This window comes from Podarcis melisellensis (genome assembly GCF_964234715.1).
Source record: "Podarcis melisellensis genome assembly, chromosome: 1".
Taxonomy (NCBI): domain Eukaryota; kingdom Metazoa; phylum Chordata; class Lepidosauria; order Squamata; family Lacertidae; genus Podarcis; species Podarcis melisellensis.
In genome coordinates, this window is record NC_138528.1 from 10,844,479 (window position 1) to 10,870,437 (window position 25,959).

At 44.8% G+C, this 25,959-nt stretch overlaps 1 protein-coding gene and 1 long non-coding RNA gene across 2 annotated transcripts in view; both read left to right on the top strand.

Moving 5' to 3' along the window:
* Window positions 1-25,959, top strand: part of BRF1 (BRF1 general transcription factor IIIB subunit) — a gene marked incomplete at its 5' end in the record, with an annotated part of 195,682 nt that overhangs the window by 77,464 nt on the left and 92,259 nt on the right. The window contains 3 exons of the mRNA XM_081911507.1: window positions 8,551-8,700; window positions 12,335-12,428; window positions 19,915-20,041. Of these exons, the coding sequence (XP_081767633.1) occupies window positions 8,551-8,700; window positions 12,335-12,428; window positions 19,915-20,041 (371 nt within the window). The remainder of the gene's footprint in view (window positions 1-8,550; window positions 8,701-12,334; window positions 12,429-19,914; window positions 20,042-25,959) is intronic.
* LOC309373452 lies at window positions 10,750-11,349 on the top strand. The gene is made up of 2 exons (XR_014170041.1): window positions 10,750-10,835; window positions 11,202-11,349. It is a non-coding gene; the product is annotated as an uncharacterized lncRNA (long non-coding RNA).

Consider the following 25,959-nt stretch of genomic DNA (forward strand, 5'->3'; position numbering starts at 1 on the left):
CATGCTGGCCCCTTGCCGCCGGCCCGGACGCTCCTTTTGGACTTCTTTAAGGTCTCTGGAAGCAGAAGAAAGAAAGTCAAGCACTTCATGATCCGCCCATGGAAGCAACCATGGTCCAGTGGCATCAGCGGGGAGGGATCCCCGCCTCCTCCTCCTCGACGGGCAATCGAGCACAACAGTCCCACGTCCAAAGATGTCAACCAAAAGAGAAGAGAAAATCCTGCCTTTGGAAGGGAAAAAAGCAAACAAACAGTGGCCGCTTCGGTTCCTCGCTGGGAGAGATCTATGCCCAAAGCGCCTTTTTGCGCTCCGTTCCTGATGGGGGCGCAGCGGTGATGCCCTAGTGAGTCATCGCTCACCTGGCGCCCGGGAGCGGAGCGATGGGGGCGGAGAGGTGGGAGAGGACGCGGGGGTGTCCCAGCCTCGAGCCGGCGGCCAGCACCCCACCGCGCTGGGCCCACCGAACCGGCAAAGCCCAGGGAGCCGTCGAGGCAGCGATTTCCGCCGGAGAGGCCACGGCAAGCGGCGGCGGCGACGCTGAACTTCTGCCAACCCTCTCGGAGCGGAGGAGGAGGGAGCGAGCGAGCGAAAGCAGGAAACTCGGGCTTGCTGGCTTATTTATTTATTTTTATTTTCCGGCCGGAGGTGGAACATCCGCGAAGGAGCAGCCGATCTCCGATTATTCTTCTTATTACTGTATTATTATTTTCCTCCACGGTCGCAACAAGACCCGTAGTCGGTAAAATCCCAGAGGCGGCGGCGGCGGCGATGCGCAGAGGAGTCGGGTGGGGGCCGGCATCCGATCCAGCCGCTCTTCTTTGCAAAAGGAAAACCCTAGCGAAATTGCAGGCGGCGGTTCAGCTTCTGCGCTCGGGGAGGCCGGTCCCCGGCGCTCTTCTCCATCCGCGGGCGCCGGGTCGGAGATGCGCTCTTTGCTGCTGCTCCGCCGCCTGTGTCGTAATTGGAAAGTCAGCAAGAGCCGCTTTGCCGGGCTGGGCGCCCGTGGCCGTCCGCGTGTGCGCCTCCTCGCGTGTATGTGCTTCCTCGCCCGTCTCTCCCTTTCTGGCGCGGCTGCTGCTGCTGCCTCCGCCGCCTCCTCCTCCCGCTGCCTCAAATAGCCAGCAGCAGCTCCGCGCGTCACCGGCGCCTGCTCCAATGGCGAGGCGGCGGAGAGCAGGGCGCACGGGGAGGGACGGAGGGCTGCCTCCCTCCTGCCACCCCTCCCCTGCCAGACAATATGTCATTCTTCTCCGCTCCTTTGCTGGCCGCCCACCCCCTTCCCCCTCCCCTTTTTCGCCAATCAATCCAGTCCCCTCCTCCATTTGGGAAATTTACAGGAAACCCAAATTCGCTTTCCTTGTTGGGCGAAGCAGATTTTGAAAAAGCACAACACGCACAAGCACACACAAACGCGGCTGCAGCGGAGCATAAGAGAACCAAGAACAACATGCAGCCCCCGCTTTGCAAACCAAAAGAAAACCCCCTCCAGCAATTTCGGGAAAGGCGCCGCGGAAACTGCAGAAGTATTTCAGTTCAGAAAGGGATCTGCAGGGCTTTTTTTTGCAGATAAAAGTTCGGCTGCTTTTTTGGGGTGGGGGAGCGTACTTTACCCCCCACCTTTAAGCGATTGCATGGGAAAATTCTTCCCCTTCCTACACAACACACACTTGGCAGCAGCTCGCCTGACCTCGCCTCTGCGTTTGCTGCTGCCGCTGCCCCAAAACGCGATCGGGAAAGCAGTAAACAAACGGGGCCAGGTTTGGATACCCCCCCTCCTTTCCCAGGCGTAATGCAAGCCTCAGCTGGAGCGGAGCGTCCAGATTTATTTTGCAAATTCTGTCATCCCTTGCCGATCGGCACCGACGACAGTTCTTGGTCTAGTTGCAAAGTGCGTGGTTTTTTTTTTCTGGAGGGGGCGGTCGGGTCGCTCAAGGTAACCACGGCAAGCAGTTCCGCAGCTGGCGAACTCGGCTGCAGTGCCCCGCCGACCCCGGATCGCCCGGTCCCAGCCGCGGCCCTCCCCGTTTCCCATCGCCGCCGCCCACCCCACGGCCCTGATAAAAGCCACCCAAGTGTACCTGCTGGCCCGCTCACCAGGCGCCCCCTCGCCCCAGCCCGGCTGGGAAAGTTTGCGCGGCGGACTCATCCTTGGAGTCAGAAGCCATGATTATGGAAATGGCAGTCTCCGGCGGCGGCGGCGGCAGCATCAGGCAGGCGGGAGGGGCCGCCTCGCCGATCCCAGCTTAGTGCAGCGGCGGCGGCCCCCAGCGAGCTTCCTTCCCAAGCGAGCCGAGCGAGGGCGCCCCTGCTCCTTCTGGCCCGAGCCTGGCACAGTGCTCTTTTTCTCACTCCTTGCGACCCCCACCTTCGGGCAAAGGCAAGGGGAGGGGGGGGCATAGCGCTTTGCAAAAGTTTTCGTCTGCCCAAGCCAAGGCGAAGTCGCCCCAAAACTGCCATAGAGATAGCAAAATTTTCAAAAGTAGGGGGTCCATGGTCTGGCTTTTGAAACAAAGGGGTGATGTTGTGCAGATGCCTGATGATCGTCTTCCAAAGCAACTACTCTATTCCAAACTTAAAAATGATGGAAATTAATAATAATAATAATAATGATGATGATGATGATGATGATGATGATGATAATAATAATAATAAAATATTATTTATACCCCGCCCATCTGGCTGAGTTTCCCCAGCCACTCTGAGCGGCTCCCAATCAAATGCTAAAAACAGTACAGCATTAAATATTTAAAATTTCCCTAAACAGGGCTGCCTTCAGATGTCTTTTAAAAATAGGATAGCTGCTTATTTCCTTCACATCTGAAGGGAGGGCATTCCACAGGTGGGCACCACTGCTGAGAAGGCCCTCTGCCTGGTTCCCTGTAACCTCATTTCTTGCAAGGAGGGAACTGCCAGAAGGCCCTCAGCGCTGGATCTCAATGTCCGGGCTGAACGATGGGGGTGGAGACGCTCCTTCAGGTATAAAGGACCGAGGCCGTTTAGGGCTTTGAAGGTCAGCACCAACACTTTGAATTGTGCTCGGAAATGTACTGGGAGCCAGTGCAGATCTCTCAGGACCAGTGTTATGTAGTCTCGGCGGCCACTCCCAGTCACCAGTCTAGCTGCCGCATTCTGGATTGATTGCAGTTTCTGGGTCACCTTCAAAGGTATCCCCACGTAGAGTGCATTGCAGTAGTCCAAGTGGGAGATAAGTACAGCATGCACCACTCTGGCGAGACAGTCTGTGGGCAGGTAGGGTCTTACCCTGCGTACCAGGTGGAGCTGGTTTGCAGTGCTTAGCTAATTGGAACCACTGATTTCACAGAATCAAAGTTGGAAGGGACCCCAAGGGTCATCTAGTCCAACCCCCTGCAATGCAGGAATCTCAACCAAAGCATCCATGACAGATGGTCATACAACCTTTGTTTAAAAACTTCCAAGGAAAGAGAGTCCACAAGCCTGGAGTTGCCAGCTTCATTTTTCTATCATTTGTATTTTAAGCTGAATAAAAATATATATATATGTGTCTGTGGGGTTTGCGAAAGGTGCTGAAGTGCTGAGTTGTGTTTATGGTTTAATAAAAAATAAACTAGACTCAAGAAACCAGACTGAATCCCTTTCTTTAAAAAGGGGTGGGATTTCTTTCGATAGAAGAGCTTCTGTGCTGGATCATGCCAGTGGCCCATCTGTCCATCATTCTGCTCCCCACTGTGGCAACCAGATGCCTAATGAAGCCCACAAGCCTATTATTATTATTAATTTGTAGATTGCCTTTCATCTGAAGGTCACAGGGTGGTTCACAACATAAAAATACAAAATGAGAACTCAAAAAACATAATAAAAATAACAAAAACAAACCAATACACCCCCAAGCCCCCATATTTAAAAGGGTATAGAATGTTAATCAGCCAAAGAAAGGCCTGCTTACAGAGAAGCCTTTTTCTCCTGGTGCCTAAATATAAACAATGAAGGTTCCAGGTGACACCAACAAAGAGGAACCCACTGCAGAAAATGCCCGTTGTTGCATTGCCACCCTCCGGACCTCTTGTGGCGAAGGCATATGAAGAAGGGCCTTGAATGATGATTGCAGGGTGTAGGTTGGTGGTCCTTGAGGTATTGTGGTCCTGAGCCGTTTAAGGCTTTATAGGTCAAAACCAGCACTTTGAAATTACCTAGGAACTAATCAGCAACCAGTGCAGTCAGACCAGGTTCGGTGTAATATGCTCAAAGTGTCTCGTCCCAGTGAGCAACCTGGCCCAGGGGAGTAGCACCTCCTTACAGTCCCCTGGTTAGGCCCGTGTGCCCCCCCTTGGGGACAGAGGCTGCTGCTGCAGCGGCGGCGGCCAAGCAGGGGCAGGGGGCAGAAGGTAAACACCCTCTGCGCCCTGTCCCTCCCCCCCAGCACATGAGTGCCCGCCTGTCAGCAGCGAGGGCAGGGTGAGCACGGAGTGAGTGGGTGGTATTCAATGCTTGTCCTATTTGGAGTAGATCCATTGTTGTTAATAGACATGATTAACTTAGGTTCATTAATTTAAGTGGGTTTACTCTGAGTAGGACTTAGTTGAATATAAGATTTTTAGCGTGAAGAGGGAATGCTTCCTTAGCTGTGTGCTCACTTGATACTGCAAGGCCCTCTCTGTCCCTTCTTGAGGTGTCCTGCCCCATAATGGAGAACAACTTAGGGGTATCCACATTCAACTAGAAATGATCCTTGTGGTGGGGGAAGAGACAGGTAAATGACCTTCCCTAGACGGATGGCACAGAAGTAAAGCACTTGCACCTATCAACTTTGTAAGTGCTTGTTGCTTTTGTTCATGTGAACACAAAAAAGTATGTCTTGCTTTTCCAAATCATGCACCCCTTTCTGTTGTTGCTATCAGCCTAAAAGACAGCTCTTGAGTTTCTGTAAACTTCTGATTACCCCATGTTGCACACTCTTTTGAACCATTTGGATAAACCATATCCACACTTGTATTAAACCCTTTCTACAAAATGTTGATATCTCTGATCCAGAACCTACTCAGGACATAGAATCACGAATATACAGAAAATGTTACAAAAGCTTGGGCATAGGTTTGGAAGAAGTCCAACATTTAAGTGTGCCTTGAGCTGATGCTTGTTTTGTGATGTCTCTATGGCACTGTTTAGTTGTGTTAATCTGAGTTCTTTATTTTCAGGCCTAGTTCAGATAAAATGAAAAACCGTGGTTTCCAACTATGTGAAGAAACTTGTGACGAGCCTTAGGCTCACACATTTCTCCCATTTTGCTTTTACAAGGAGATTAGGAGCTTCCACTTCTGTTTTTAAACAAACCAAGTTTCCTGTGATATCTGAACATGGGTGACTGGTTTGTGTTTTAACTGTTTGTTAAATTTGTATCCCACCAAATGGTGCAAAAGACTGCGACGGTAAATGAGAATGAAACAGATTAAAACAATGGTTCTGGTTCCTGGCTTGTTCTCACAGATTGTAGTTTAAACAGACCACCGTCTCCTGAGTTAGAATGTCACAAGGAACTTGGTTTGTCTAAACCTGTGGGTGGGTGCTTTTGATCTCCTTTGGTATGCACAGAACGAGATGGAGTGTGTGCACTCAAGACTTCATGTAGTAGGAATCCATAGTTCCCCATTACATCTGAACTAGGGCTCAGTCTTACAGCATTACAAAGCAAAACTCTACACACCTTTATAACTTCCATAGGATTATTTTTTAAAGAATCTTCTGGCATCACAAGCTAACATGGTACTTGGAAGAAAGTACCTTGTTGTCTGTGGGCCTTGATATTTTCATTTAATCTGTTTTGGGAATTGAATTGTTCAGTCTTCAAGGCTTTTAATTTCTTCGGTGAGTTTCACTTTTCTATTAACGCACAGTGCAGACTGGTGTTGTCAAGGCAGTCTGTAAGCATGAAAGACAAAACAATTTCCTGAAATAGCACAATGCATTTGAGGCTCTGTGCAGGGCAGCTTTAGGTAAAAAAGTGATAAAAAGTCTTTAACCTCATCCCAGGAGATTCTCATCTTGTGACCTGCTAGCTGCCTTCATGTTACCGCTGCCAATGCACACGAGAAAGTTTTGTGATTTTCTCTTTCTCTGTTGCATTGCGAAATGTAACATAGAAATGCAGCCGCAAAAATCGTATTTATTGTTTGCTCACACCTTTTATATATTAATGAAGTTGTGATGCTGAAGATTTATAGCATTTGCTTTTACTTGGGATACTAGATTTTCTTGGGGTCTTTAGTTCTTCCAAACAAGTTCATTGATTTACAGCAATTTAACTATAAATCTGTATGACCATCATGGATAAATAATGTGCAAATTTCCTCCATGAATCTCTACAACTCAGGTAGTGTTAATAATTTACTTGGTATTTTTACTATGATCTACTACTGCCTGTACAGAGGTTTTCATGCAGTGTTGCGGAATATGTGTATGTGCGGTCATTTTATTACACAATAAGAATAAACAGAACTCGCTGCATAATGGGTAAGTGTTAACACTTAGCAGCAAATGAAACTGACTTTATTCATTATAAGTCCACAAGAACTATTTAAATGAACATTTTCAAGCAAAGCCTCATCCTTATCAACGGAAGAACTCAAGCAGGGCATCAACTGAGAAAGCATATTCGCCAACAAATTACCTGGCAGGAAATGAGAAACTGATTCCTCCGCAGAAGAGCATAAACATATTAAACAAAGGCTTAAAAAAAATCTGCTGCATTAGAAGTTGACCCCTCAAAAAAGCACTATTTATGTAGCTTTCTTCGTTTGGAAACACAAACACCAATATAAAAATGATTTTATTGCGGCGCAATAGTTAGGCATCAAGCTGCATTGCACATTAAACTGAGATAAATCGGAAAAACAAGTGGGCTGGTAAAACCACATGGCTGCATGCTCTAATTGGTTTTCCAAATGAGAATCTGAAAATATTTATTTACGTAAGTTACATATACTGCTTTTCAGGTGGTTTGCTTGCATAAAATTATTAAAGCAACATGCATGAATGAAAATTGTATAATAAAGCAGAAAAGCCAAACAACTGTTTGTCACTGGAAAACCTGTATCACTCCTTCAGGAAAGGGGAAATAAACACAATCTAATCTGTGCCTGGTGGAACATTGATTCTTCTAGCATAAACTTTACAGCCCAGGTGAGCGATTTGTTTTACGGGCCACCTTGGGAAGGGAGTTGCAGCCTAACCCCACCCTCTGTTCCTCCAAAGTGGGCTACCACAGCTGCTATGCTCTCATCACACTTTTCTGGCAACTCTAATACTCTTCAGGAGACTGGATTTTGCTAGTCCTTTACTCCTGCAATTGCTAGCCCAGTGTGCTAAACTAGAGATGGCCTGCCAGATCTCTCATGGCATACTTGTTGCTCTTTAAAAACAAGCTTCAAAGCTGCTTATTTAACTGACATCTTGTACCTGCCCTCCTGGGCTAAACAGGCCGTTGGAATTTAGATTGAGAAAACAGTGTGGCCAGAATGGATGCAGAAGCCTTTCACCCACTGCCAGTGCCTCACGTTGCTGTTTTGAAGCAAAAGACAAATAAATATGTACAGGAGCTGATCATATACCCCCTGTGTCGAGTCCGGTAAAGTTGACTCAGAAAACAAAATATTAGTTAAGAAAATACTACTAAGGATGAGAGTTACAAATCACAATCTAAATAAGAATATTAAAAAGTAAGTGACGAACGCTGGTGGAGGGAAGTCACATAAGTGTAGGATTTATGTTTGTATTTCTGTATTGTCGGTATTTGAATTGGTGTAATTGCGTGGTTGCATGTGCATTGTAAATAATAATATAAAACAGTATGCTTAAATAAAAGTGCGAGAATAAAAATTGCAGATTTTGTTGTTGTTGTTAAGTAAAAACATTTTATGACCTCTTCTCCCCACCCCCTTGATCTATGATATGAGAGAGGAACACTTGAGACACGAAAAATTTACAGACAAAATGTTCTGCATGCTTTACGAGAACATTATTTTTTCCTGTCACTTCCTGCTCCCAGGTGGTGCTGCCCTCTAGCACACCCCTGGGCACGCCTCCCCCCTTCCCCAGCATTCTGGCAATATCTTTTACTGCCCTGGTTATTGCATGCATTGTCATATTCTTTACAGCCCACAGCAGTCAGCAGTTCATGTTATTTCCTTGTGTAGTGCACTAACTTGAAAATCACGGTGGGTTTGGGTGTTTTTTTTTGGTAGAACATCTGATTTGCATGCAAAAAGTCCCTGGCTCAATCCCTGACATAGAGCTAGGAGTTGCCCCTGTCCAAAACCCACAACAGTCGCTGTCCGTCAATTTAGACAGTGCTCAGCTACATGGCCAATGGTCTGACTCTATAAAACATCTTTCCATGTCCCTTTGTACTTCTTCCGCTGGTATATGTTGTTACCTGTCTGGACTGGAAACGTTGCAGTAGTGTAACCCATTTTCTGTCAGTGAACTAAGAACTGACGGTAGGCTTTATTGTTCAAGAAGCATGTTCACGAAAGTAAAGGTCAGGATCAGAAATAGCCGACTCTTGTTTTGTTGCAGATCCATGTTTATATATTCCTCGTTTTGCACACATGCTGGAGTTTGGCGATAAGAACCATGAGGTTTCCATGACTGCCCTCAGGCTCCTGCAGCAGATGAAGAGAGACTGGATGCACACAGGGCGGCGGCCTTCGGGTCTTTGTGGTGCAGGTATGGAAGAATTTGCGGGAATTGTTGGGTGCATAGAGCAGCAGCAGTGGGTTGTGCAGAAGGTGCTTTGCAGGTGACCTCCTGTTCATTTTGTAAGTAAGAAGCAGTTGGTGAATCGACAAGCACAACCTTAGAATCAAGCTGAAGAAGGTTGGAATTCAAATCCAGGGACTAATCCAAAGAGGTTGGATAGCGCCTTGAATGCCTCCTTCCTGTAACTCCTGCAGCCAAGCTGGTGCCAAACATGTTGTTGTTGTTTAGTCGTGTCCAACTCTTCATGACCCCATGGACCAGAGCACACCAGGCACTCCTGTCTTCCACTGCCTCCCACAGTTTGGTCAGACTCATGCTGGTAGCTTCGAGAACACTGTCCAACCATCTCGTCCTCTCTCGTCCCCTTCTCCTTGTGCCCTCCATCTTTCCCAACATCAGGGTCTTTTCCAGGGAGTCTATTCTCATGAGGTGGCCAAAATACTGGAGCCTCAGCTTCAGGATCTGTCCTTCCAGTGAGCACTCAGGGCTGATTTCCTTCAGAATGGATAGGTTTGATCTTCTTGCAGTCCATGGGACTCTCAAACATACTGTTCTGCTTTCCTTTGGACCACATCAGCAGAGCCAAGAGGCGGATCTTGTCCTCTGGGCAGCTCAGGACCCATAGAAATACACACTGCCCAGGCTTGCACCCCAGGGAGGTCACTTCGGTGCTGCTAATGCAGCAGTTTGACTTCACCCCCAGAGGTGCACTCTGTTGTCTCTTGAGATAGATGGATGCCGACAACAACAGAACGGTAGATCAAACTCTGCTGGTAACCAATCACTGTATGTTTTGCAGTAGATCAGCAAAGACTTTGACTCCAAATTGTTTCACAAGAGCAACAACAGAAAGCCCTTTCCCCCTTTCTAAATTGTGCTGCTGATAGGAAGAAAGCTTGAGGAAGAAAACCAGGGCTGGGTCTTTGTGTGACATGACGGAAAGCTCAGTCCTGGTGCTGGAAACAATTTCCAGGGTTGAGCATGGCTCGGAGGTGCCCTGTCCCTTAATTTAAATCAGGGGTTGGCAAGGTTTATCTCGCCTGGGCTAGTTCACTCCTGTGGAGATTGCTCCGTGGGCCGGATTGTGTTCCGGCGCCGCAGAAGCGAGTCCCCGCTCCACGCTGTGCCAGTTTAGCGCAGCGCGCGGGGACTCGCTGAGCGGGCAGCTCGATTCAGGGATGGCTCGTGGGCTGTTTAAATGATCTTCGTGGGCCACTTGTGGCCCATGGGCCACAGGTTGCTGACCCATGATTTAAACAATGTGTCCCCATGCCACTATTTTGCATCTGGCTGCGATTGCTGGGAGCTTGAGGTTTTGCTAAAGAAAGCAAGGCTAAAGTCCACCCTCCGCTGGCCTAACAGAACCCCTCGCAACGCAGCATGAGTTTCTAGTGGAGTAATCCGCACATTAGTATTCCACAAGCAGAGACAATAAGCTCCCTGAAGAGCATCGTGCTACTGGTTTATGTAGCACATGGAATTAGGTGATTATGTAAGAGCAGAAGAAAGGGCCTCCTGGATCAGACTATGATCAATCTTGTCCAATTTTCTTTTAACAGTGGCCAGCCAGATTCCTTTGGAAAACTCTGAAGCAGGGCCGTGAACACGATGGCATTTGATTGCACTAGTCAGCGAAGTAATACCGCAAAATTTAACCAATTAATCAGTTTTTCAAAGATTAAAACAAAACCAACTCTATAAAAGATAAGTGCTTTAAAATGACTTGGAGGTGACAGGTGACGTTGAAGGGAAATGCCCAATTCTCCCTTAAAATACTCTCTTCAAGACTATGACTACTGTGAAGTGTAGGTACAGGGTTGTACCTGTACATTAGCCATTCTCAGCGCAGTATTCTATATAAAAATGCATGAGTAGAAAAACTCGCACTTGTACAATGAGACTTTTTTGCCCTCTCCCCCCCCCCATGTGTGCCCTGCACTATTCCTATATCTGCTCCAGAGGGTTAGGGAAACAGAGAATAGATTTAGAGGGTAGGTGGGGGGGGCAGGAGGAGAGGGGAGAAAGCCTCATCATGTAGAGCAAGACTGCTTGCACAAAGTGAAATAAGTGGGCAAGTTACTTAATTCTATTGATTTCAATAGGTCTAAAAAAGGTAAAGGGACCCCTGACCATTAGGTCCGGTCGTGACCGACTCTGGGGTTGCAGCGCTCATCTCGCTTTATTGGCCAAGGGAGCCGGCGTACAGCTTCCGGGTCATGTGGCCAGCAGGACTAGGCTGCTTCTGGCAAACCAGAGCAGCACACAGAAACGCTGTTTACCTTCCCGCCAGAGCAGTCCCTATTTATCTACTTGCACATGACGTGCTTTCAAACTGCTAGGTTGGCAGGAGCAGGGACCGAGCAACGGGAGCTCACCCCGTCGCAGGGATTCGAACCGCCAACCTTCTGATTGGCAAGTCCTAGGCTCTGTGGTTTAACCCACAGCGCCACCCACGTCCCATTCGATAGGTCTACTCTGAATCTAACTATTGCTGCATAGTGCCCATTATGTGTTAGCAGTGCCCCTTTCTTCAGAATTATTATTTATTCATATGCAAACTTGTACAGATTTTATTGACGTGGGTGACAGCCCTGTGAATAAACGTTGTTTGAAAAAGTGGCTTTTTTGTTTTTCTTTTTTGTTTGGTCTCTGCTTTTAGTGAATTTTGCTGGGTGACTTTTCAGGTTCTAGAATTAGGGAGAAAATTGTCCCCCTGTCCATTCCTTTCTGTACTTTAAAAGCTTCTGTTGTGCTTTCAATTGAACCACAGATAACTCAAGCCCTGGTACAGATTACAGTGGAAGATAATTTGCCCACAGATCCCAGACATCATACAGCTGGATCAGAAGGCAATCCCATTTTATTTAAGCCAGGGTTCTGCACCTGTTTGTCCTGGACAGATTTATTCTTGTAATCTTGACCGTGGCATTCCACAACTACAGATCAAGCATTTTTTGTCATCTTTTATAATCTTTTTTTAGGTTGAGACAGTTTCACTGATTATGTAGATGAGGGACAAATGCAGAACATAAATAACATCCATCTAAATATATGTAAATGGGTGCACTTGGAAACCCTGTTGGGCTTGGGATGGATGGACTAAACCTGCTTTCCATCCCCGGGTGATCCTTGCCATTGAGAATCAAGCCTTCTTCTATCTGCATAGCTCCACCCCTTAATCTGCATAGTCACTTAGCTTCATCAATGCTACATCATTTTGCTTCAGGCATGTCTGATCATGATCATTGGGGTGAGGAATGTGAACTTTGCATCAATGCTGGAGCTCTTTGGCCTTTACCTTGCAGTGTGTGTGCATGTGAGTTTGCAAGGATGTGGTGTGTCCAAAAGAAAAAGAAAAAAGCCCTGTGTTGCATTTATAGAACTTTTTCTGCAGCTGGCTTGATTTTACTGCATGCAAAGTAAGTTTTATAAAATTCCAATTTAATCACTCTGTATTCAAGCCCAGAGCTAAACATCAATATTTTAAAATTAATATGAGAATTAGAATTTCAGATGGTACTTGCATGACTCACTGTATTCCCTTGCTTTCCCCCGCATTGAACTGCCTTTTGATGTAGCCCTTTCCCTGTTTATGCTCTAGCTCTTCTAGTTGCGGCAAGAATGCATGATTTTCGGCGCACTGTGAAAGAAGTCATCAGAGTGGTTAAAGTTGGCGAATCAACACTAAGAAAAAGGTAGGTCAAGTTTGTGGGGGTCTTCGCATTTTACGTAAGATGCAGCGCAATGTGTTTACCATGAGGACAAGACTATTTTACATTTCTACAGAACTTTCCACTGATAGGAATATGAATGGTGGTGAGCACCAGGGCCTAGCTTGGGCTGTGAGGAGTGGCTGTACCCAGATATAGGCTGGGAAGGTCTATTCTTCAATCCAGGTCAGTTGCTGGTCCTGGAGCCTAGATTTGAAGAGCTGAAGTCTTAGCAGGGAGAAGTTACTGCTCTGTAGGCTAGGCAAGGTCGGAAGGCTTGGTATCCTTTATCTATTGTAGGGGGTTGGATCAGATGACCATTGTGGTCCCTTCCAGCTCTCCAGCTCTATGATTCTATGAGGCATAGCCAACTCAGAAGTTTCCTGTTACTCGCCAGTTACTGGTGCCAGTGTTGCTCGCCTAGACGGACAACTCAACTCACTTGACCATTTCCCAAGTCATGGTTATGAAATTCCAGGTACAAGGTCTGTTGTTGTACCTTACAACATACCCACTTTGAGTTTTCCCTTAGAGAGTGACTCATTTGAAGTTGTCTTGCATTGGAGAACTCTACAGAACATGAGGCTTGTTGAATTTGCATTCGCCCCAAACTTGTGCCAAACAATTTCCTCACCTTCGTACTTAGTAAGATCTTCAGCTCAAGCGGGCTGCCAAAGCTATAGGACAGTGAAGACCAAACATGGGAACTCGGCTGCTCCCACCCATTACCAATGTCTTCAAGGATGAACATGTAGAATTATTGTGCATGTAGACTTCCCCATTCATTTACACAAAAAGAGCAGCTCCTTTTTTATTTCCTTTGCACGCAGCTTCCCCCTTCATTGAAGTTAAGGAGGTTGCCTTTCTGTACTGTGAACTCTGAAACCTCCTATATGATATGTTCAAGGGATTTTGGGATTGGAAAAACTGTTCTAAAATTAGTCATTTCTTCAGAGATGTTAAGGCAAGGATTCCACTGCCTTGCAAGCATTTCATTTAATATGCTGGCAACAAAAATTATTAGGGCTTAGGCTCAGATGCTGTGGACTTCTTTTAAGTAAAACCCATGGGATGTATTTGCAACTCATAGGATGGAAGGTGATTCTCCCTGTAGCTTGCTGCCGATAAAAGAAATCTCTTTAAAGCCCAGCATTTGAAATGCTTCAGAGGTTGAAGCGAACCATACAGTAGCATGCACAAATGAGTCAACTTTATTAAAAAATGCAACATCATTGATGGGTCTGAATGACAAAGGTGTCGTATGATGGAAATTTTCCATGTAATCCCATATGTTTAATTGGCACAGCATTTTTTAAAAAAGGTTTGTAAAAAAAAAGCTTTCCGTTTTAAAAAGTGTTTGTGTTTTGTCGAGTTCATCTTGCAAAAACACATTATACACTTTTTAATCATTTGCATTAAATAGGAATTATAAAACCATTGTCTGTACAGTCGAGTGGTATGGAGCTTGTCATCTTCCCTTAAAAAGCAAATAGCTGCAGAATTATCTCACTGAATTTTTCTATTGCTTATGCTTTCAATAAATGCTAAAATACTTAAGTCTGAAAAATGACATGAAAATACAGTTTAATATATTGGATGTATTACTGGTAAGCTACTAATTTTTGAGCTGGCAATATATCGTGAATTATGTGTGCGTGTGCGTGCTGTGTCAAAATCACAATGTGGGAGAAACTGTGAAGCTAGCCGATGCCTCTATATACCTCCATCTTAATCTCAGATATTGTGAGTATATCAGTATATCACAATGTTTAGCTGGTGGTATATTGTGATGTTGAAAGCCAGATGTCACCCAGCCCTACTTCACACTGTTGTGATTGACAGGTGGCTGGTCCTGCATACGTGTCAAACTTGGCCCAGATCTAGTTCGCCATCCCACTGCTTTATAGCATCAAATGGCGTATCTTTAATTAATTTTTCTTTCTAATCCACTTGATAAGTTTCAGGGCAAATCCTGGCTTCATAGGAACATCATTTGAAAGCCACAATTCTGACTGATTGATATTTAGTTGATCAACATACCGATTTAAGCCCATTTAAAAGCGCGTGGCACCGCGGAGCAGATACTTTGCACGGTTTCCAAATCATTTGGATGGATTATTGGCGCACAGCCTTCATTTTATTTGAGTGATAGCAAATGTGCTGAATTGTAGTGGAAGCACATTCATTTGAGCAGTTGTTTAAAATGAAGGAGCGTAACTGCAAAATTCGTGCTTTGAAATGTTTACTCAGGTCATGCATATCAACTAAATTGACAGTGTTATTTACTTTGACAAGGTAAACGTGACAGCTGAATTATTTTCAGGGAGCTATAATTACAACTGTATTTATCACAAATCCATAAAACATGATTGATGTTTCTCAAATAACCCCACATTATATTGCATTTATCGCAGAGGCATATTCAAAACAAACCTTTTTGAGTAAGTCTTCCTGAGCCCAAGATTTTTCCTTCAAGCACTTAGATTCTTGAAATGTCATTAGGTAGAAGTTGGCTGAATTAATAAGTACTTGTTTCATATGACTGTTTAAAAAACACATACACACTGCTTCTTGTGATAGACATTGCTTTTTCACCTGAGGTTTTTCTCAGGGTGAGGTTGGGAGTAGATTTCTTGCCCCTTTCTTTCCCTGTCCCTCTTTTTCTCAGTTCATTGTATCTGAGGAGGACTGCAGTTGAGTGGCAGACCCCTTAATTTGCACGCAAAAGCTCCCAAGTCCAGTCTCTGCCATCTCCAGGTAGGACAAAGAAAGAAGTCTGGTAGAGTTGTTGCCCGACAGTATAGACAAGGAGTTCTTGGTGGACTCTCATCTCCCATGAGCACCAACCAGCATAGTCAATGATCAGCTGTGGGGGGAACTGCAGTTCATCTGAAGGGCACTCCATTGCCTACCCCTGATATTGGATACTGGGTTATATGGAACAATGGTCCTATCTTCCAGAATCTTCTTGGTCATTAGTTTCTGCCTTCCATCAACTGCATCCAAGTGTCGGAGCTTTATAAAATCATATACACTGGAACTGTGCACACTCTTAACCTGTATTGACATTTTTTGGAAGAATGCGTAATTCTTTTGCTTGTTTTCTCCTGTTCTGGAGGGTAAGACTCAAACCAATGGCTCCAAGTTGTAAGAAAGGAGATTCTGACTGAACATCAGGAAGAACTGTTTGAAAGTAAGAGCTGTTTGACAGTGGAAGGGTCTCCCTTGGGAGCTTGTAGACTCTCCTTCCTTGGAGGTTTATAAACAGAGGCTCGGTGGCCATCTGGGTGCTTTAATTGAGATTCCTCATTGTAGGGGGTTGGACTAGATGGCCCTTGGTCTCCCTTCCGACTCTACAATTCTAGGATTCTAAGATTCTTATACTGAATGACATTTCCTTCGGCTTCACTTTGTAGGGGTGAACAAGTTAATGTACACAGCAGACTCTAGCATGGGTTATTTTTAGGAGTGGAAGAAGCGTGAGATTCTGGGTTTTTTTTTTGCTATGTGATAGGTCAGGTTCTGATGCTTTTCATGGGCATTGTATTAAACTTTTTTAACAATGAAAGAGAGCGAGATGAGGGGAGGTTATATTAAGCACTCGGGGTAGGGTGGGGAACATGCAATGTCAGTGGTTAGCGGATATGTGTCAGTCAAGACGGATCTTGAATCAGCTGTTAAGCAGATGGCTGAGAAGAGGAATTTGGGATCTTACCAAAAGGAAAAGAATGTTTGTTATGAATGGAAGTGCATGGCTTTTTTTGGTATCTGGATACAAATTTCATTGGAGAGGCACCAAGAATTGCTTTGCTAAATTAAGTAGAGGCCTGAAATACATACTAGCATAATTTCAAAGTGCTATCATTGGTTGAATGACAAGCAGCTTGCTCGCACATTAGGCAAAGATCCAATCTGAGTATCTTTCTGATATTTCTTCCAGTAAGTTCACTGATCAACCTCTGTTTTCCTTCCATAGAGAAAGTGCCATTTTCCCCACAGGATTTTCCTCCAAGCGAGTCTAACATTTCAGCAAACTATTTACAACAAAGACACTAAGAATTTGCTGGTAGACTTCAGTACTTTCATTTTCACACTCGCTTAAGCAGTTGTCAGCATTGCTGTCGCTTGAGAGTTGCAGCTACAAAGTCAGTACAAAAACAACCCAAAATGTTTTGCTGTTTCTTCCTTTTGCCCTTAGACTATCATTGATCCATAGATGAGCTGGAAAAATTTTGGGTCCCTGAAGATTTATTTGACATAGTCTGTGACACTTGTAAGAGGATTACAAGTTATGTTTGTCTAACTCTGACAGAATCATTGCTGCTTTTGCCGGAATTAGAAAGCACTTGTCTTAAGTTCAAATCTTTACAGCCCCCTTGGCTTGAGGCCAAGCCGTGCTTAGGTTTCCCCCCTCTACATGTGGCCCAAACCTGGTTTCTTGACTAGCAATATGCTAATCATTGTGATGGGTCAGGGACTGGTATGTAGATGTCGTGATGTGAGGATACCTGCATAGTATTACAAGAACTCCTGGGAGGTACAGCACATTTCTGCTTCTGCTCTGAACAGACACACATTGCCTTGCCTTGTCGCATTTCTGTCATTGGGGGCCAGCAATCCAGGGTCACAGTTGAAGAGCATGCTTTGTTAGCATCATAACCTGGTCTTAGCCTGTAGAGCATTATCTCATACAAACCTGCCAGTTCAATAAGGGTCAAATCTGTTACCTGTATCAAAACAACCAGCCTGTTTCTGTCCTCATACCTCCCTTTTTCATCTGCAGGAGATTCTATGCTTCTTTACTTTTTGCTGGCCACTTATGAGGGTGTTGTGTTGGAGATAGGGGTTCATGGATGTGGATTCAGACAGTGCTCTCTTCTTTGTATTGGTGAAAAACGAAGCGCTGATATTCATATCTGGATAAAAGGCAAATTGTTTCTGTTTTACCTGAGGATTTGACCTTTAATTTGAAGGCCTTCAAGTACTTGTGGTCTCTTTTAATGGGGCAGGTACCTTTTTTGTATAGATGTGGATTTAAAAAAAGAGTTTTGTATTGGTTGTGTTCATTGTCATTGGCTTTTGGGTCTACATTGTAAGTCACTTTGGATGTCTTTGGTGAGGAAGGTGATTTAATAATGATAATACCAGTGCTGTGGGTGCCAGCACAAAATGACTGCCATGGGCGGCAGCAGCAACAAACAAACAAAAATGTGATGGTATTCTGTACTTGTGATGCTGTCACAAAAAGCACTGTGTGCGTGTATAGTACAGGCTTCCTCAACCTTGGCCCTCCAGATGTTTTTGGCCTACAACTCCCATGATCCCTAGCTAGCAGGACCGGTGGTCAGGGATGATGGGAATTGTAGTCTCAAAACATCTGGAGGGCCAAGGTTGAAGAAGCCTGGTATAGCAGGCGATAAGAGAGTTGGATATAAGTCAACTGAACTGCTATCTGGTGTCAGCCAGCCAGGCAGCTAGGGTGGCTCCTTTTTGCCACCTGTTCTTTTATTTCATGTGGCAAGGCCACCGTGAGAGTTCATAGGGAAGCCCCCAGGACCCGCCTCTCCCTCTTAGGTCACAGTAGGAAGAAGGGCCAGGTGTCGCATCCAGTTTCACTTGGGGGTGGGGGTCGGTGCTGTCCCTATTCACGCTGCTTCCAGACTGCTACCTGCCCTTCTGTATGCACTATGCATGTGTGCGCAGAATGAACAAAATAAATAAAACAGAGGAACTTCTTGGTGAAAGAAACCAGCTATCCCATCTCTTGCTGGCAACAGGTGTCTCGTCCACTGCTTCCCCCACTACCACGCCCAAAACAAGCCCAGATCATTTTCTTTCTTGGTTGGTCCCAATCCAGGGGTACAGAATTATCTTGGATATCCAGTTCTGTAACTTGTAAAGACTGTAACTTTTCAGGAAGTAGAAAAAGGGGCCGATTACATTGAAAAACCTCACCTGAAGATTCAAGGTGAAGCTTGTGATGGTATGTAATGCCTTCTTGGAGAACAGTTGGTACTTGAATTCCTGCAGGATAGGTCCTCCTGGCATGAGAGATGGATGGTTCATCCACTAGGCATAGCTTTTGCCGTTTTGTGGCATACGGTTGCTATTTCCCCCCAGTCTGAGGAGTGCTTGCAATGCAGGTGCTAAGAGCAGAAGCCAGGAAATCCCTGCTTCAAGCTTCACATTTGCCTGGAGCTCATCAAGTAGTGGTTGCAAAGTGATTGTCCTTTCAGCTCCAGCTTCCTGCCAGCAGCAATATGGGGCTGATAATACTGGCCTGCCTCACAAGATTACTGCAAGAGTATATGAAGTGCTTTGAACACTTAAAATGTGCTATAAGAATGCAAAGTGTTATTAAGTACGTAGTGTTCATCACACTTGAAGTGAGGAGAGGGGGGAGAAATGCTTCTAAAAGCAGCATGGTTATTCCCAGGCCAGAACTGGGAATCATTTCTTGTACTCTATTGATTTGAAAGTATTGGATAAATTTCCCCCACATTTTTGTGTTTGTGTGTGTGCTAAAAAAAACACCACAACACCCAAAATGTCACTGCCCAAGCTTTGCATGTGTAACATAATATTGCACATTCGTTCCCAAATATCTCAAGTTAAAGGATCTCAGGTTACAGGCTTGGAAGGGAGCTCTACTTTTGACTCTGTAGGCCTTGCTGTCAGTACAGGGCTGGATGACTTAAACTTGACTGCAATATGAATATTTAAACAAAATTGATTTATTATATTTTTTTGAGATGAACGTAAAGCTTGTTCCTGCATTTTAATTTGACTACTGTTAATGACGTAGTAGTGTCTTCTATTTTTGTGGAAGAAGGCTTTCTCTGAGGTCTGACCCAGTCATTTATGGAATGTTCATTGTATATCTGTAGAAATTTTAAAAATAATTATAAGAATTTGTACAAATGATTTTGTTGCTTTTAGAGCTTGCATTTTTTGTGTTTATCTCATTTTTATTTTGTTATATATAGTGCTTTGATAGCTTCAGGCTGTGCAGCAGTTTATAAATTAGTCAAGTTAATGATAATTATAAAGATCGATTATAAAGGAAATTAAATGCAAGAATTTCCTTATGACTTCACTGTTTATAACCCTGCTATCCATGGGCATATATATTCCTGCAACTCATGATAACACTTCATACATCTGATTAAAGCTCTTGCCCTATTTAATTGTTAGTCTAAAGGTGCCACAATGTTCTTTCTTATTTTCGCTGCAGCAGATTAATATGACTGTCCCTCTGGAACTGCATTTCAATGGGCATTTTATGTTGGAAAAAGGGATTGTAGGCCTTGCTTGTTGGTCATTAAAGATGGGTTATTTGAAATTGTTTTGGCTGAGCTCTTTACTTAGTTTTGTTTTGAATTGGGGAACATCTTTTACATCTTTTTCTGTTCGTCTGCTGTGAAATTCACGGAGAGAAATCCTGTGTTAACCTTTTCCCGTGTGCTTTTAGACTTACAGAGTTTGAAGACACACCTGCAAGTCAGCTAACAATAGATGAGTTCATGACAATTGATTTGGAAGAGGAATGTGACCCTCCTTCATTTACAGCTGGTCAACGAAAGATAAAGATTCAGCAGGTGAGTGTTTTTATACGCATAGTTCTTCCTTGCTTTTGTGGCTGGAAAGGCAGTGTCTATAGAATTCTATCCTGCTTTATTCCTCCATCTGGAAGCCAAGAGCGATGAAAAAAGAACCACATGAAAGTGCACATAATACCAGCAAGATCATATAATAGTGAGGTCAGCTCCAGCACGTCATCGAAACCTGATGTGCAAAAATAATTCTCAAAAACAATCAGGATCAGGATCTACTTAGACCCATCCATGTGTCGTGAAAAAGAAAAAGAAATATTTAATATCGTTTCATCATTCACCTAAATGTGTGAACTTTCCAAAGCACCAGCACAAAGAAGACCCTGCCCTAAGCCCTTTCAGATTTTACTTTCAGCGCAGAGCAAAGCATTGCCAACTGATACGTGTGAAATTTCATTGATTGGCGTCAGCTTGAGCTATTGTTGATTGATTGATTATTCACACATTTTACAGTATACCTTCTGCATCTTTTTACATTTTTTTCATCTTACAGCATTTCATTTAGACTTCCCAATCTAACCCTCTAGAGAAAACCTTCATTCTGCTGCATCTCCATTAGTTTCTCCGCCATTCTTTACTCCCATCTTTTCCTTAGTTTCTATTGCTGCTCCTCAGAAAATTGTTCCAACTTGCAAATGGATTCTAACGTCACCTCTTTTTAAGTATTCTCCAAGATATTCCCACTTGCCCCTTGTTTCCCTTTCATCCCAGTCCCTTATTTTGGCTGTCATACTTGCTAATCCTACGAACCCTATGAGGTTTTTGTACAGCCATTGATCTTTTGTTGGTATGGCGCTGTTGTTGATTTTAATGCTTGCTTCTTTTGGGTAGGGATGACAGGAGATAATGCGGGTGGGGTGGGTGTGATAAATGGTGTTTTCCACATTGTATTGTAATCCCCCCCCATTTCCAAATTTCAGAGGTGAGTGATGGTCCTTCTATAGACAAGGTGGTACCATTTGCACATGAGAGAGGAGGTATTGACAGGCACAAAAGAACCCCAAGGCTTGCAAAAGTATAGAAAATCATTAGAAAATTAAAAGTAAGGGTAGAACTTCCCCGAACAGACCAGTGAGGATGGTGTACCCAGGGGACATGGAATGCTGACTGTTAGGGTGGGGGACAGAAAGCTGGATGTGGTTAGGAAATGGATTGAATATTGGTGAAGACAAGATTGACTGGAGCAGTAATAATAATAATAATAATAATAATAATAATAATAATAATAATAATAATTTATTTATACCCCACCCTCCCCAGCCAAGACCGGGCTCAGGGCGGCTAACAACCAATAATAAAAACAAGTTGATTAAAATACAATTTAAAAAAAGATTAAAATACAACATTAAAACATTAGGATGCAGCCTCTTCTCAGGAGGAGAAAGGAAAAGGAAAGAGGGGAAGGGAATCAAACTGATTCTAAGCCAAAGGCCAGGTGGAACAACTCTGTCTTACAGGCCCTGTGGAAAGAAATCAGATCCCGCAGGGCCCTGGTTTCATGAGACAGAGCATTTCATCAGGCCGGAGCCAGTGTTGAGAAGGCCCTGGCTCTGGTTGAGGCTAATCTAACTTCCTTAGGGCCCGGGACCTCTAGGGTGTTGCTATATATGGACCTTAAGGTCCTCCATGGGGCATACCAGGAGTGGCGGTCCTGTAGGTACAAGGGTTCTAGGCTGTGAAGGGCTTTAAAGGTCAAAACCAGCACCTCAGGATCATTCTACACTGCGGCATTTTGTTGCAGGCCCAGCTTGTTATTCTATATTGTCTTTTGCTCCTAGCAGAATACTGATCTATTGTTAAGTACAAACACTGTAGGTTGAATCTATTCTAGGCAATTCCATGTTGGCTTGTGTAGCCTTCAATTCATTTGTAGCACAATTTGTCTTCTGTTTCCACTGGTACCCTCATATTACATGAGCCATACTTGTTGATGATACAGAACTCGAAAGTTACCATCCTGCAAACAAATGCACTATCCCAACCACTCATTTTTAAATGACATAGAGCAGCGGTTAATCCTCCAAGCAGTTGGTCCTCTGAGCTACTCACTCAGAAAGAGGTTTTACGTAACCTTCCAGTGGTGTCCAAACTTTCTTCAAAGAGGGCCAGATTTGATTAAGTGAAAGGCCGTGAGGGCCGACCAAAGGGCCAAGTTGTTGACTTTTTTAAGAATTGAAGTTATTGAGGTTTTTTTAGGATTTTACCCCAGGAAATAAACTGCCCCAGGGGCCGGATTGGCCCTCGAAACGGACTTTGGACATGCCTGCCAGTTGCAAGGTTGAGGCCACTGAAGTGCATGGGGATGGCTTCATTTCAGATATTATTTAAACTCCCCCATTCACCTCAATTTATCTGGTGAGAATTGCATGCTTGCTGAAAGCTACCCTGCCTGCCTGTTACCCGCTGAACAAGTTCTCATCCTGGTGACTGATGCTGCCAGATGTACATTTCAGATGTCTGAAACTGGTGATGAGGACTTGGGCATGCAAGTCCAGGCTGAAAATTCATATTCCTAGGAAAGAGCCTCGGATGTTTTATTTCCTTGGATTTTTTTGGGTTTGGCCCAGAAACATGTCCAAAAAGGCAGACTCAGCTGAGCTACTCGGTACTTTTTTATTTTATCTGTATTAGCTGTGGGCTTTGGCAGGGAGAGGCTAATATTTGACAGGCCCAAGTGTGCCAAGAGAAAAATGAGTCAAGTCTGCTACTGGACACACACATGCCCCTTTCAACAACTGCCAAAGAGGCATTCATTACACAGTCTAACACACATTCTGGAAAGCTGTTGAATGACCTGGGTGGTGGTGATATACTTTTCATATTGATAAAATTATTTTAAAAAGACACTTCCCCAATGCACTGATAGCTCAATTTCTAACAGCTCTTCACTTGATCATGGTACTACCTATTATTTATTTAGAACCATCAATGTGTAGGGTGTCTTTCTTCACATGTGAAAACGAGAAAAATCCACACCCTAAGGAATTGGAAGTCTTTTTTGAAAGAAAGAAAGAAAGAAAGAAAGAAAGAAAGAAAGAAAGAAAGGGAAGATGCAAGGAAAAGGGGGAGGAATGCTGGCAAAGGGAAATGCCACTGGCTTCATAAAAAAAGGGGGGTTTTTGAGGAGGGGCTGTAAGGAAGAATGAAATGGCATTGTGGAGTAGGCATTCTGCAAGGGAGGATTAGGCTATTTATGATTGCTTGTCATGAAGGCTGTTACCTCCTGCATTGAAAAAGAGTTTGGATTTGATATCCCGCTTTATCACTACCCGAAGGAGTCTCAAAGCAGCTAACATTCTCCTTTCCCTTCCTCCCCCACAACAAACACTCTGTGAGGTGAGTGGGGCTGAGAGACTTCAAAGAAGCGTGACTGGCCCAAGGTCACCCAGCAGCTGCATGTGGAGGAGCGGAGACGCGAACCCAGTTCCCCAGATTATGAATCTACCGCTCTTAACCACTACACCACACTGGCCAGTATGAAGCCAGTATGCTCTGGTATCGCTGAGGATTACAAGTGGAAAAGTGCTATAGAGCCTACATCCTCCTTATGGGCTTGCTGTAGGCATCTGGTTGGCCACTGTGAGAGCGCATTGCTGGACCAGATGGGCCGCTGGGCTGACTGATCAGAGCGCTTAGGTTCTTATGCCTAGAAGGGGCAGCAAGGGTGAGTGGGTGGAGCCATTTGAGAGCAAGCCTTCCCCAGTCTTGTGTTTGGGCAGCAGAGGAGCAGCAAAGTTTGAAGAATGAAGGTCACAGGCAAGGGGTTTGGGGGGAAGTGAGAGCCAAAAGATGGGTCAAGTTCTCAGAGATTTTTAAAGGATGCACTGGACGTGGGAGGGATCGAGAAAGGAGGGGGCCGTGTGATCTGAGCAACAAGGAGTGGTGGACGGTTTTGGCTGTGGAGCTTTTTGGCAGAGGCGAGAGAGGACTGAGCTGTAGCCAGGGAACGCTCAGAGAGAAGATAGTTGAAGAAGTGAATATGTGCCAGCCCTGCATCAGCATTTTGAGTTCAGTGCCCGCCTTTGCTTGGGAAATTCTGCTGGGCACGAGCATTCGCTCCGTTTGCAGAGCCATCACAGTTGCTTTCAACATAATTCCTGGCAGGTTACCTGCTGTGCCCAAGTTCTCCCCATCAGCTCACCACCCAGTGCAGCGACAAATTTATTCTGACTTACAAGATTTAAAATCTTTCACACGATACAGCTAAGCTTATTTTGTTGCCTGTACATTCCTTCTCTTCTGTATGCCACTCTCATTCTTCCACCCCAATTAACCAAGGCCACAGCTGGAAAGGTATTTGCTTGTTAATTGGATTCTCCCCCCCCACCAAAAAAGCCCCCTTTCAGGTTCTGCTCCCACTGGAGATGCCCAGGGTTGGGGGAGGAATACAACGTTACATAGAATTCTGTGTTTCAACTGGTCCATTTTAAAATAAGCACTGCTATTAATTATGATTAAATTGCATTGGAATTGCTCCAAAACGTTGCTTGCCAAGACATGCAGAGTGTCACTAGAATCTGCTCCTGAGCTGATTGTCCTGAAATATCTATCACTAATTTTGCATATAAATTATTATCACTGTGGGGGAAAACACTCCTCCTCCTCCTCCTCCTCCTCCTCGTCCTCCTCGTCCTCCTACTCCTCCTCCTCCGTGTTGTCTTTAAATCCTCTTTCTCCAAAAGGTTTTCTAGAGACATTTTTAAAAAGTTTTTATCCCCACCAGATCTTTGCTGAAACTTAACTTTGCTGAAACTTAACTACAACTATGTAGTTTCCAGAATGCAGCAGCTAGACTGTTGACAGGAAGCAGCCATGAGACCACATAACACTCATCTTGAAAGACCTACATTGGCTCCCAGTACATTTCCGAACACAATTCAAAGTGTTGGTGCTGACCTTTAAAGCCCTAAACGGCCTTGGTCCAGTATACAGTGGTACCTCAGGTTACATACGCTTCAGGTTACAGACTCCGCTAACCCAGAAATACTACCTTGGGTTAAGAACTTTGCTTCAGGATGAGAACAGAAATCGCATGGTGGCGGCGTGGCAGCAGCGGGAGGCCCCGTTAGCTAAAGTGGTGCTTCAGGTTAAGAACAGGTTCAGGTTAAGAATGGACCTCTGGAACGAATTAAGTACGTAACCAGAGGTACCACTGTACCTGAAGGAGCATCTCCACCCGCATCGTTCTGCCCGGACACTGAGGTCCAGCGCCGAGGGCCTTCTGGCGGTTCCCTCACTGTGAGAAGCCAAGTTATAGGAAACCAGGCAGAGGGCCTTCTTGGTAGTGGAACCTGCCCTGTGGAACGCCCTCCCATCAGATGTCAAAGAGAAAAACAACTACCAGACTATTAGAAGACATCTGAAGGCAACCCTGTGTTTAGGGAAGCTTTTAATGTTTGGCAGACTATTGTATTTTAATATTCTGTTGGAAGCTGCCCAGAGTGGCTGGGAAAGCCCAGCCAGATGGGCGGGGTATAAATTAATATTATTATAATCATAGAATGATAGGGTTTTCCTTGGAGGTTTTTAAGCAGAGGTTGGGTGGCCATCTGTCATGGATGCTTTAGCTGTGATTCCTTCATTGTAAGGGGATGGACTAGATGACCCTCCAGATCCCTTCCAGCTCTACAAAAATGCAGGAAATAGTCATAGAATCATAGAGTTGGAAGAGACCACAAGGGCCATCGAGTCCAACCCCCTGCCAAGCAGGAAACACCATCAGAGCACTCCTGACATATGGTTGTCAAGCCTCTGCTTAAAGACCTCCAAAGAAGGAGACTCCACCACACTCCTTGGCAGCAAATTCCACTATCGAACAGCTCTTACTGTCAGGAAGTTCTTCCTAATGTTTAGGTGGAATCTTCTTTCTTGTAGTTTGGATCCATTGCTCCGTGTCCGCTTCT